The 14,127-nt window shown below is 39.8% G+C and overlaps 1 protein-coding gene across 3 annotated transcripts in view; it reads left to right on the top strand.

Moving 5' to 3' along the window:
* fam204a (family with sequence similarity 204 member A) overlaps positions 1 to 12,818 on the top strand; it is a 77,572-nt gene extending 64,754 nt beyond the window's left edge. The window contains exons 9-10 of one of the 3 annotated variants that reach the window (XM_048608966.1): positions 820 to 926; positions 8,758 to 12,818. In XM_048608966.1, the coding sequence (XP_048464923.1) occupies positions 820 to 926; positions 8,758 to 8,809 (159 nt within the window). In that variant the 3' untranslated portion in view covers positions 8,810 to 12,818. The remainder of the gene's footprint in view (positions 1 to 819; positions 927 to 8,757) is intronic. The other 2 variants (XM_048608967.1, XM_048608965.1) reach the window with 2 other exon arrangements.
* The last annotated feature ends 1,309 nt before the right edge of the window (positions 12,819 to 14,127 follow it).

Raw genomic sequence — 14,127 nt, 5'->3', positions numbered from 1 at the left:
CGTCAGCCTTCCTGCTCCTCTGATGCAGCTTGGCCTGCTGTGTTCATCCAGCTCTGCACCATGTTATCTCAAATTCTCCAGCATCTGCAGTTCCATCTATCTCTGAAATAATGTTTGTTGGAACTGTTTTTGGATCAGTTTGAAAGTGGATGGGCCTGTAGGGCTGAACTTGTAGCTTCCATTGGGGAAGGGAGTAGAGGCACTGGCCAATCTGCCAGTTCCACAGCTTCACTTTACCTCTGCATTATGTTTGCAGCAGCAGGACTTTCAAGGTGGCATTCAGGTTCATACAGGCAGCTGGGTGAACCAGGTGGGAAAGACAGACTAGTGTAGGTACCTGGAGGTAGGCTAGAAGGCCCTCCTTGATGCAGAAACTCTAACACACCCACCCCATTGTGGTCAGCTGGCTGCAAAGGCGATTTTTAAATTTAGGTTTGAAGAAGTTGGAGTTAAAGCACCTTCATCTTGCCATGCCTTTCTCCCTTGCTTTGCCTGCATTGTCTGCTGCTCCTTTGGAGTTGAATGGCCTCTGATTGAGCAGAGCTTCGAGAGCCCAATGACCATGCTTAATTGAGCACGGAACCTGCCTCCAGACCAATTAATGAGAAATTCCTGTGTAAATCACAATGATTGACTGTTTACCACAGGGCAGACAGCCAGAAAGAGATCCCACCTCTGTTTCTTACCCCGAGATAAAATTTTACCATTGGCCATGTACCCATGAGAAAATCTGGAAGCAGGTGAAATTTTGGAGTTAGTTTTATTTTTTATATGTCTTTTTGTGTTTAGCTTTTCTCATTCTCTTTGATCTTTCAATAGCTGGGTGTGAAAATTGCCAAGGCCATCAAATGTCGTGATTTTGCAAAAGTCAAACAAGAGACTGAAGCTTCTCAGCAGGCCCAAAAGAAGAAGCAACTTGCTTGGGGGTGAGTCATTCTTTACCAATTAACTTCAAACACTTTCTGTTGAATTTGCACAATAATCAATACAACAAGAATGTTTCATCTGTCATTGGTTACCTTTAAGTATTATTTTCAGCTGGCATTTGAGTTTAAATATGAGATTTGGATTAATGGACTGCACCAGACATTTTAGAAAAAGTGGTAGCTGCTTCAGACCATCATCCTTTCAGAAGATCAAATATACAGCATTCATTTGTAAGATGTGCAATTTTTGTGTGGGTTGAAGTATATGCTTTTTATATGACCAGAAGCAAGCAAAACCTGAGTTCAGCTCCCAGCATCTTTCATGTATCCTGACCTGTTTTCGAATTTGAGCAAATGAGCAGCACACCTCAGAATATTTGGGAAGGAGCAGGAGACAGCAGAAGTGGGCAGTACTTGCCATACTTCAGAAAGTATTGTTATTTAACACTTCTGATGTCACCTATTGGGAACTGAAATCAGCATTGCTTCAAGCTATTCCTTTTCCTCCGTCATCTCTCTATGGAAATCTCCTTGATATTTTGCAGGATTAGTTAGGTTTGCAGGATTCGATGCAATAGAATATTTCACAGAACTGGTTTTGTCATAAGTTACTTTTTGACATAAAATCACCATTTATACACAAGCTTAAGGGGAAAAAGTTTACTTTGAGGATTTTCAATCTATTAAGTGACTGTATAATTACGTTTAACTTTGCAGTTTCACTGATAAAATCAGTACCTAAATTTGAAACACCCTCTGTCCAGCTAGTCAATTGTAGTGTCTGTCTGCATTTTCCATTTATTAGAGTTGCCTTTGTCAGCCAAAGATTGTTGGTTGTTTGAAATGCCAGTCTCTTGGATCAATCAAATAAAACTTTAATCTCCTCCTTCCTGATCAGCTGAAGTATATGTGTTGTGGAAGCACAGAAAACTGGATTGCTGGACAGAATATTAAAAAAAATGACCACAAAATTAATAAAGAGGAATAAATTAGAGAATGAGAAAAAGCTCATCAGAAATACAAAGAGAAGCAAATGTTTTGATAAATATTTAAAGAGTTAACAAAGTGAGTGTTGGTCTCATAGAATGTGGGATTTGAGAATTAAGAATGGAAAATAAGAAACTAACATGTGATTTGATCATGTATTTTGCATTAGTCTTCACTATACAGGATGCAAATAACAGACCAGAAGCAGCAATAAATCAGGAAATGGAAGAGAGGATGAAACTCTGGAAAATCACAATCTCCAGAGATGTCGTACTGAGTAAATTGATAGTGCTGTGGGTTGACAGGTGCCCAGGTCCTAATGGATATCATCCTAGGGTTTTAAACAAAGTAACTAATGAGATAGCTGATGCATTGGCTTTAATTTTCCAGAACACCTTGATTCGTAAGAACATAAAAAATAGGGGCAGGAGTAAGTCATTCAGCCCCCATCCCTACCCTGCCATTCAACAAGATCATGACTGAGAGATAGTAAGAACAGCAGATGCTGGAGCCGGAGTCTATACAGCGTGGAGCTAAAGGAACACAGCAGGTCAGGCAGTGTCAGAGGAGTAGGAAAGTCGACATTTCGGGTTTACACCCTTCATCAGGACTCTTATTTCATTAATGTGTGGGCACAGGGGAATGAATGTGAGTCCTTTGCTGAGGACTGACAGTTCATCCTCAGTGAAGGGGAGGTCTGGGGTGATAGTGATGTAGAGCTGGAGCTGGGAGTGAGGTGGAGACTGTCTCAGGAGTGGGTGTGTGTGTGGAAACGGTCACGTGGGCAGAAGTGAAAGTAGTGATGTGGTCAACGGCATTAGCAGAAGTGACGTGGTGGCGTTGGCGGAAGCGGTGTTGTCAGCAACGTCAGAGGAAGTGACATCAGCGGCGTCAGCAGGAGTGGCCAAGGCAACCATGGCACCAGGTGAATTAAGGATGAGGTCATGAATAGGGTTGGGGTTTAGGGTAGTGGAGGAGGTCTGTGTTTGGAGGTTGCATGAGCAAGTTTGGTGTACTTATGATCCTTGATATCCGATAGGGCAGAGGAAAAGTGTTGGTTGAGGGTTTGGATGCAACGTAGAATGAAAAACAGTAGAGGTCCTTTGCAGACCTAGGAAAGAGAGGCTCTGAGCTGGGATAGGGCTGACTGTAGTGAGAGAAGATGCTGGCGCATGGCTGTGAGCGTGGAGCTGAGGATCAGCAGAGAAAACCATTTCTGGAGGCTCTGGTTGTCGCGGTTTGGTCCAAATTGGGATGATCTGAACATTGTTTGGAGTCTATGGGGTATAAGTCAACTGCAGGGACAGGTACTGAGGAAGGAAATGTGGCTGTAGTAACGGGTTTGTTTCAGTATGTGGTTGAAGTGCTTCGGGGCGGAGAAGATCACCAGTGAGTTGCAGTGGGAGACAGTTCCATTGACTTCCTTTCAGAGGGAGGAGGACAACTTCTTCAAGGTGGGTATCCTTGGAAGAAGTTTTGCAGTAGGGTTTTCAGTCACTCAGAGATAACAGAAACTGCAGATGCTGGAGTCAGAGTCAATACAGTGTGGAGCTGGAGTAACATAGCAGGTCAGGCGGCATCAGAGGAGCAGGAAAGTTGACATTTCAATTTTACACTTGAGCAAGGGTGTAAATAGTTTCTAGCTTTCTGATTCTAGTTTGAGATCTCTGCCACTAGTGAAAATATATCACAACATCTACCCTGCCAAGCTTCTCAGAATGTTGGATGTTTCAATAAGATTACCTGTCACTTTTCTAAACTGTAATAAATAAAGGCCTAATCTGTTTCACTGATTTTGATAAGTCAACTCCTTCATCCCAAGAATCAGCCTAGTGAACCTCCAATGCCAATATATTGATATGACATGCCAAACCAAATCAGCCTCACTATCACTGGGTTCACAACACAGTGAAACTGAAACATTCAATGACCCTCAAATTGCTCAGTTGTTGCTAACCAGACTTTACGAATAATTGATCTTGGACACCAGTTTTATAACTTAAGAAAAACAATTTATTATTAATAATATAAGCTTTAGCAGAACATTTTTCTTTAAAAAGGACAATACAGTTAATATCTATGATCTTAACCCATTCCTCTATGGTCATAAACCCCCATTCACACTGATAGGCAGACACAGGGGATAAATTAGAAAAGAAAATCAAAGAATTGTAATTTGCCATACAATAGCCATTTCAATGCTCTATACCAGGCCTTCATCAAACACTTCGACAATGGATTGTATTACGGACATATAGGACTATATACCTTGAATTCTGAATTCAAGATATAACTAGAAAATATGAACTTATCCACTTTGGCAAGAAGAATAGAAAAACAATATGTTATTTAAATGATGAGAGATAAGAGCTCTGAAGTACAGAGTGATCTGCATGTGTTGACACTTAAATCAGAAAATGTTAGTTTTCAGGTACAGCAAGTAATCAGGATGACAAATGAAATGCTGGTGTTTGTTTGAAAGGGTAATGGAATATAAAAGTAGAAATGTTTTACTGGAGTACACTTTTCGTCGCCTAATTTGAAAAAGAATAGAATTACATTAGAAGCATTTCATAGAAGGTTCGCTCAGTTTGAGGTTTGAGGTGATAATTCTATGAGGAAAGGTTTAACTGGCTGGATTTGTACCCAGTAGGGGGAGTTTGGAAAAGTGAGAGGTGATCTTATTAAAACAAGCAAGATTCTGATGGTACTTGATCGGATGAATACTGCAATTATGATTCCTCTCGTAGGGGTGGCTAGAACTAGGAGATATAGTTTAAGATAAGAGACCTTCATTTTAAGTCAGAGAATGAAGAGAACTTTTTTGTTCTCTTTCATCATTCTTAGTCTGTGGATTTCTCTTCACCAGAAAGTGGTGAATGCTGTGTCATTAAATGTATTCAGAGTATTGTTGGATAGATTTTTGATCAACAATGGAATAAGTTTTATGGGGGACAGACAGGAAAGTGGAGCTGAGACCACAACTAGATCAGCAATGATCTTATTGAATGGGAAGCAGGCTCAATGGGCCAAGTGACCTAATCCAGTTCCAAAGTCTTATGTTCCCACTTGTTGTCCAGGCTTTTATATGATTCATGAGCAATAGGATGAGATACTGCCTATTGAACTGTATCTCAAAAGCATGTCAGTTATTGACAGCATGAGACAGATGAAGGTATGCTTTTGAGATACTGAAAACTTCAAACTATAATCCTTACACTGTGATAACCTATTTCCTAACAAAGTCTATTCTCTAGGACAAGCTGTTTCATAAATCTAATTTCAACCAGGACTTCTGTGAACTGAAAACAGAAGTTTTATAGGTTTTAGATTTTCCCCGTAATCAAAAAGAAATCCTGATACTGTTAAACTGAAGGCAAGCTAATGCTCTTTAATGTTTACTCTGTCTGTTCATAAAATGCTGCCAATGCAAATAAATCACCACTGTCACCCCAGTACTCCCTCTGTCATACTGGTTTAAAAAAAAGCATGACTACAGAAATAGGGAAAAGTTAATCAAACCAACCCCCCCTCCATACACACAGACTACATGTTGGTAGTTCAAACTCTGAAATAAATGATATTAAGAGATTTATAAGTCTCATACCTTACATCAGAATTCCCCTAGATGAGTGCAGGTCTTAACAACACTCAAGAAGCTTGACAATATCCAAGACAAAGCTTGATTGGCACTCCATTCATCACCTTCAAAATTCACTCCCTTCGTCACCAACATATCGTGGCAACAGTGTGTATCATCTACATGTTGCACTGCAGTAACTCCCCAAGGCCCCTCAGACAGCACTTCCAAATAATAACAGCATACAACTAACAGTAACCACCATTAGCTAAGCTGTTATTTTAACAGGAACATTTGAGTCAAATCTAATAATGTGGCAAATATGATTTGATTTGTTTCAGAATTAGATAAATCAAAGTTATTTCAGCACTTAAATGTTATGTCTTATTGATCGCTTTTGTTTTAACAAATTTTGGTAACCCCCTTAAGATGTTTACTTAGTGCATCACTTGGAACAGATTCAAATCCCTGTGAAGACTAATGTTATCATTTGCTTAATAAAATGTTATGAGTTTGGTTAATTGTCAGCTCGGTAGTCAGCCATTCAACATGTTGGAAAATTCCCTATACACCCTGTAGGCAGCAGATAGGTGAGAAAACTACAGTTCCTGGGTTAACAAGGCGTAGAGCTGGATGAACACAGCAGGCCAAGCAGCATCAGAGGAGCAGGAAGGCTGACGTTTCGGGCCTAGACCTCCAGCTCTACACCTTGTTATCTCAGATTGTCCAGCATCTGCAGTTCCTACTATCTCTGATACAGTTCCTGGGTAATTTTTTTATCTGTGAGTGTACCAATTGCTTTTTTAATTAATTCGTGGCTAGGCTAGCCATCTCTTTAATCATTAATTTTGCGATCCCTATCTCTGCTGAAGCTGTTCCCGTCAAGAATTTCTGCCAATTCCTGACACATGATTCACAATGAAACCACTTTCTTCCCATTTGCACTATTCCTGTGTTGTTAACTGCAAGTTAAGGAAATGGTACTGTTTGATGCTGGTCAAAAACATTGAAGTGTGACATTCTAACAGTTGAACATCATGGGTATGGAATCAGTGGGACTGCAACAAGATCAATGGCAGTATTAATTCCAATGTAAACACAATTTGTAATGCTATTAATACATTTCCAGAAAACATATTAATCATGATACTAAAACACAACCTGATTAAATTTTCAATTGCACATGAACATCCATTGTATGCTGGTGCAACATATTGCTGTACCTAACATGCAGTGCCATTGATGGTGAGATGATGTGTTACAATAATTCCCAAATGAAGCCTTCCAAATGTTAACTGACATTGCTTTGCTAAGCAGAGATCGTAAATTTTTTGCGAGATAATGTTATGATCCCGACAGATGATAATATTAGGCAAGATAGATCTGAAGTGAAACCTGCTCTGATAGATTATAGGTTTTATTTTTGCAGCTTCATTACCATGATGGTCAGTCGCTGAACTTATTCACACAAGGCTGACAATGTTCTTTGTAACAAGACACCATTTCATTATACAGAAGAAAAATGCAAAGATAATATGGCAATTTAGAAAGATCTTTACATTAGCAGGTAAAAGAAAATGTTAACATTTTACCAGCGATATCTTTTACAGACACACAATCCCATTGAAGACTTTTCCACTTTTAACTCTTCATTTCTTTAACTTAAGTGACATTCATTCTTTGAAATGATGTTTGAACTCATTGTACCAAAATTACTTACTGACTCTAAAATAAAAACTTCCCCCTGGCTACAGTTTATGGATCGATATTTAATATAAACGCACAGACTCCCATAGCTACCTAGACTACACCTCTTCCCACTATCCTGCAAAAACTCCATCCCGTTTTCTCAATTCCTCTATCTCCATCGCATCTGCTCTGACGAGGAGACGTTCCGCTCCGAAGCATCCCAGATGTCCACCTCTTTCAAACAATACTGCTTCCCCCCACCGCCCCCCCCCACTTTGTCATCCAGACAGACTTCCACCATGCCTCCTCCATTCCCAGCTCCATAGCTCTTAACCACCACAATGCCTCCAAACATGATAAATATAGGGTCTCCCTTGTCCTCACTTTCCATCCCACCAGCCTCCGCATCCAACGTATCATGCTCAAACACGTCCACCAACTCCAATTAGACCCCACCATCTGGAACATCTTCCTCTTCCCACCCCTCACTGCCTTCCGTAAGGACCAATCCCTTCGCCACTCCTTAGTTCATGCCACACTCCCCACCAACCACTCCAACCCATTCCCGATACCTTCCCTTGTAACCGTAAAAGATGCAACACATGCCCACACACCACGTCCCTCACCTCCATGCAAGGCCCTAAACAGTCCTTCCAAGTGAGACAGAGCTTCACCTGCATCTCCCCCAATCTAGTCTATTGCATCCGTTGCTCCCGATGTGGTCGTCTCTACATCAGTGATACCAAACATAGACTAGGTGATAGACTAGGTGACTGTTTCGCAGAGCATCTCTGCTTGGCCCGTAGCGACCAACTTAACCTCCCTGTCACCGCCCATTTCAATTCCCTGCCCCACTGTCCCTCCAACATGTCCATCTTGTGCCTGGGCACCCTCCAGCCCGGAGTTCTCAAATTTCAAATAACCTTCCCACCCATCCCCCACTTCCCTTCCAGCCCCACCTCCTCCTGCCCGCCCTACCTCCTCCCTTCCATTCCACCGTCTGACCCTCTCTTACAGCCACCAACAGGATCCATCCCTCCTGTCGACCAACTAGGTCGCACCTACCGCCAGTGTCCACCTATCACCATCATTCTGCCTCCACCGATTTCCACCCCCCCACTTTATCTGTAGCTCCCTCTACCCCCACATCCAGTCCTGAAGAAGGATAATACCCGAAACGTTCACTGCTCCTTTCTTTCAGATGCTGTATGGCCTGCTATATTCTTCCAGCCTCCTGTTTTTCTGAATAAAATCAGACCCATTTATCTCTACTTGAAAATCTACCTTCCCACAGATGTTAATATATTATGATCCTGTATCATAGGGACAGAAGAAGAAGAGGAGCGATTGGAAGTTAGGTTAATCCTATGTCCCCTCATTTCTACTATTATCCTAATTATGATTGCAGAGACCCAGGGCAGATTGATTTGTTTCCTCAGTTGTGAACAATGCCAAGTGTGGAAATATCCTTGTCATGTCAGATTGTCCACCATGAGCCAAAATCATCAAGCCATTCTTCAAGTAGAAAATATGAAATAACAATATAACGTTTTATTTTCTTTTCACACAATCCAGATTTGAGGCGAAGAGGAGATGGGAGACAAAAAGTAACATGGGCTACATGTGATGTCATGACACCATACGAAAATGAAGTGGCCAATGAAATGTATTGAAACAGGTTCTCTGCCGAATCACTTGACCTGTACTTGCACTTTAAATCCAATCTTGATGAAGTCATCTGGAAGCACTTTACAAGAGCATAACAATGGCTGTGTCCTGCTGTTTTCATAACTACACATTAGCTGATTGTGAATGACCAGCCTTCATAACAGCCTTCAGTGTCTAAAATTCGAACACAGTCAAGGAGATTGGATGAAGATTTTGATGTAAATAAATAATTTTGAGCAAGCCCTGGCATACCTTCTGATGGAACAAATACGTACAACAGTGCACAGTGTTTCAGCTTGTAATCCTACAAGCTGAAACACTGAGAGTGCTCTATTTATACCAGGAAAGCTATAAATTCAAGTCCTCAGATTTGCTGTCATTTGGAAGCTCCTGCCTTTGTAAGGTGAACTTTATTTGTTCTTGCGCTGCCACATCATCAAAATCCTATCTGAGCAATGAAAAGCAAATATATTCTGGTCCAACTTCCACCTTTCCACGCCCCCATCTTTCAGTTTAAGTCACATTCACGCAGCTCAGAGGGTCACTGTGCTACAGTTTAACTTGCAGACAAGCTGTAGGGAATATATTTGTATTATTTAATTGCTCCAATGTTAGCCATCTGTTGATAGCATTCAGTATTTCAGCAGGATCAGGATTGAACAGAATTCATAATCTCAATCTTTTGTGACATCATCACATTTTGTTGATCTGATTTCATTTTTGACAATATTCTATTTGCTTGTAAATTAGAAGCAACAGATTGCATATGTAGACTGCATCATTTAGGTATTTTACTAAAACCAGATGTCTGATAACAACTTTGAGAGGTTTTACTTGCCTAGAATCTAGATGTTTTCTGTCGAAATTGAAATGATTAAATTCATATAGATTTATTATTAAGGTGTGGAATACTGATGCAAAATAAAATGGAATATTTTCACTTTGGCATTCAATGTTAGCCAAATGAAAAAGAGTTCTTCTACTGTGTTACAACCCAATCCCCAAAGTTAGAACAGCACAGCAATAATCACATTTTCTGAATCAGCTAACCTTAATCCCACTTTGTAACTTAGGATGAGAGTTCATTACAAATGGTGACTGAATGCTTCATTGTCAGAGATGCCATCCTTAAAATGAGATGTTAAATAAATTCTGTGTTCAGATGAACATAAACTATCCCATGACACTGTCCAGTTAGAATAGGGAATTCTGATAATGTCCAGACACTATTCCTTAACTAATATGTGGAAAGCAGTTAAACACGTGATTTATCTTTTGTTGTTTTAGGGATCTTTTTTGTTAAAAAATTGCAGTTATCAAAAACTGCAGAAATAATTTTCAAATGTGTCTTAATGTCTCAGATTGCTAATATCTGAAGTTTTTCAATTACCTTCACTGCTAAACATAAGTCTTCATTGATCTGTGATCAAAATTTTTTAAAATTTTCCTTTGAGTGCAGCCTGTTTGTTGTACTGTGCAGCCCCTTTAGAATTGCTGCATTAAGACAACGTGTGCACCTTGCCTGGTGATGTTGGGTTGTATGTAACCTGCTATATTACACAGTTATATCTGGATTGATCTGCAGTCGTGCTCCCACACGCTTAAAAGCAACATTTTCCATGATGTCTATGGTTGTCAAATCTAGCCAGATGATGTTGGAAATTTTTAAATTGCTGATGTTTGTGAAACTTCATAATAGCATGCTTAAATGAGCCTTAAATTTGAATCTCTACTGTGCAGTTCATGGCTACCTCGGGGATGGAGGGAAAAACACAATTATTCTAATTTTTTGACAAGACACCATGTGGATGGGAGATATTCCATTTAGGAGAGAATAGGAAAGAATTGCAGATATCAGTCATTTTTTAAATAATACTGTCTTCTTGGTTATCAAATATCAGCATAAACAAGCAATAACACACTGCAACACCCCTGAGCTGCACAAAAATGAAGAGAAACACCTGTACGAAATCTTTACAAACAATGGGTATCCCAACAGCTTCGCCTGCCAATGCCTGGCAAATAAACAACACCAAGAAAACACTGTACGCCCCAATACACTGGCAACCCTGCCCTATGTTAGAAACACATCGAAACTGACTACAGGGCTCCTACGACCTCTTAGAATAATGATAGCGCACAAACCAACAGCCACACTTTGCCAGTTACTCTCAAAGATGAAAAATCCTATACCCACCATGAGCAGGACAAATGTGATATACAAAATACCATGCAGCAACTGTGAGAAACACTACACAGGATAGACGGGCAGGAAACTCACCACCAGGATACATGAACACCAACTCACAGCAAAACGGCATGACCAACACTTCCTCATTTCAATACACTCCGACATAGAAGGACATCAGTTTAACTGGAACAAGCTAACAGTACTAGAACAAGCAAAATGAAGACAAGCCCGAGAATTCCTGGAGGCCTGGTTTTCAACCACTGATGCGATAAACAAACATGTTGAAGTAGACCCCATCTACGTGCCACTATAGTACAAAACCAGAAGCAGGACTACCCACCATGACAGTCTGGACCTTATAAATTCAGAGCGGGACAAAACGACAACACTTCAACAGAGGCTAGACAGCACTGAAGATGTCACCTAGAAGGAAGAAGAAACGTTTGCATGAAAACCAGTCAGCTCGGCGAACCAACCAACAACTCTAACCACAGCCTGAGCTACAGATCTTCATTAAAACATCAGCATTGGTGTAAGTGGGGACTGTGGCTTCCCAGAGGATGATGCCTGTTTGAGAGCAATGTGCAGGGCAGTTTAGAATGGGAGAAAACGGGATGAGAAATGTTTCCAATAAATGCTTTCTGCTGAAGTGATCTGCTTGAAAGGATTACACATAGCATTTTATTTTCCAGATAATGAAAGACCTGGTAATTTTAATGTTGAGATGTCTTGTTGAAACTTCCTGTCCAGTACAGGCAGTGCGTTCGGTTCTGAGGATAACCACATGAAGCCCCAATGATCCTTTGGAATTCTGTTTCTGTTTCCTTTATTATTATCTTATAAATAGGACATAAGTCGACAAGAAGACTGTTGCATAATTACTAGTCAAATTGACCTTACCTTTTGAAGGCAGCCTAATATTTTAGAATTGATTAGAATCCCAGAAAACCTGCAAAATAACCTGAGATAACGTGCAAAACTAGTCTCTAGAATAAGTTTTACTTTCTTAAGCCATTTCATGAACGAGTGCTTAAAAATTGCTTTACATGAAATGTTTAAGACAGATAAAAATTAACATTAAAAGTTCAAGATTACAGGCATCTTGACAGATAATGAAGGTCAAAATTCTTGTCCTTTTAACTGTACAAAAATTGCAGTGTACTTTCTACATTGTACTTTTTGCACAGAATACATACATTAATTTTTCTGAATGTATATTTCGACAAGAAATATACAAAGTGCCAGTATTACTGATAAAATTATGCATTTCCTTACACAGATGAGATGATAGTGACAGTATCATGAAGGTTGTGTGGATTGATCAATGCATTTTAGAGTAATTATTTTCAACTGATTTATTGTTATAGGTACTCCAGTTTTTTTAAAAAAATTAAACCCAGTTTAGAATGCAGTCTGTGATGAATTACATAGCAAAATTACATTTTTTTACACCCCAGGCCATTTCTGATCTTTCAGCACAAGACTGCATTTTTCTTACAACGCTTGACAGCCTTCTGAATTGCCATCAAAAACAAGCAATAATTTATGTTTACAAGTAGGAACTGCAGTAAATATGTCATACAATTTGATGGGAAAAAGGAGACACATTCATGCAGTAATTTCAAATGGAATCTTAAAGGTTCTTTTGAACAAGGTTTAAAGTATGTTAGACTGTCTCTTTTCTTATTTGACAGTTCTAAACTGAGGATTTACTCCTAATGTTCTAATAACATGCAGCAGCTTTAACTATTAGGATGTTCTTTTATTGCTACAGAACATTACATTTGCATCATTCCTCATCTCTACTGGACTTCATGCCTATGTATTGTGCTAATTCTCTTGACCAAGAAAAGGGCTAAGAAAGCAAAGAAATTAAACCATATCTAAATTGCAAATCAACATTTGCATTTTCTTACTGTGGGAATATTTTCATCGTTATTACCAGTGCTGATATGTCTCATTTCTAACCATAAACATGGTTGCATGATAAATACAATCCTAGATTCAAATATTTTATGTCATCTAGCCATGCATATACTATGTTAATCACCTAGGCATTGCAATTTTATAAAGGTTTTCAGGACAAGTGATTTTGTTTCTCATTAACATATGGGATATATGCATGAAACAGCTTCTAACATAAATAATTTAACCCTTAAATGAAGTAAACAACAAAAGAAATTCAGGACCGGCAGAAATAATTAACAATTCGCTTGTTCAATGGGTCTAATTTCTGGTGAGAATATGTTTCCAGTGTCAGGGATCTTCCTGATGGTTTCTTCAAACACAGTCTTCCCCCACTGCAATTGAGTAGCGACTTGTGATGCAGGAAGTACATCTTACTCTACATCTGGTTCTGCTGTTCTCACATTCCAAGACGTGAAGCATAAATGTGAAACTATCCTGTTTTATAGTCACTTTATTTAGTCAAATGACAATTCAAGCTTTCTGTTAACTGATTTAAGGACTATTTTTTGGCATTACACCTAACCGCATTGAACATTTGAGCATTTCATTAACCACAGAAAATGCATATTTTGCCATGGAAGGAACACTAGTAACTAACTGAGTTACGAACTTAATTTTACGTATCATAAACTGTGTGCTTATAAAGTTTCAATTAAGCCCCAACTAGAAAGTTGCATTCAGTTCTGATCAGCACACAATAGGGTTTGTGTAAAGGATCTTTGAGAGTGCAGAGGAGATTTACCAGAAAGATTCTAGGGCAAGGGAGCTTTTAATTATAAGAGATAACAAGGTGTAGAGCTGGATGAACACAGCAGGCCAAGCAGCATCAGAGGAGCAGGAAAGCTGATGTTTCGGGGCTAGACCCTTCTTCAGAAATGGGGGAGGGGAAGGGGATTCTGAAATAAATAGGGAGAAAGGGGGAGGCGGATAGAAGATGGATAAAGGAGAAGATAGGTGGTGAGGAGACAGACAGGTCAAGGAGGCGGGGATGGAGCCAGTAAAGGTGAGTGTAGGTGGGGAGTTACGGAGGGGATAGGTCGGTCCAGGGAGGACGGACAGGTCAAGGAGGCGGGATGAGGCTAGTAGGTAGGAGATGGGGGTGGGGTTTGAGGTGGGAG

This window comes from Rhincodon typus, chromosome 20 (genome assembly GCF_021869965.1).
Source record: "Rhincodon typus isolate 14 chromosome 20, sRhiTyp1.1, whole genome shotgun sequence".
NCBI lineage: Eukaryota > Metazoa > Chordata > Chondrichthyes > Orectolobiformes > Rhincodontidae > Rhincodon > Rhincodon typus.
Note: the sequence above shows the minus strand (reverse complement) of the source record. Positions and strands in the feature narration are given on the sequence as shown.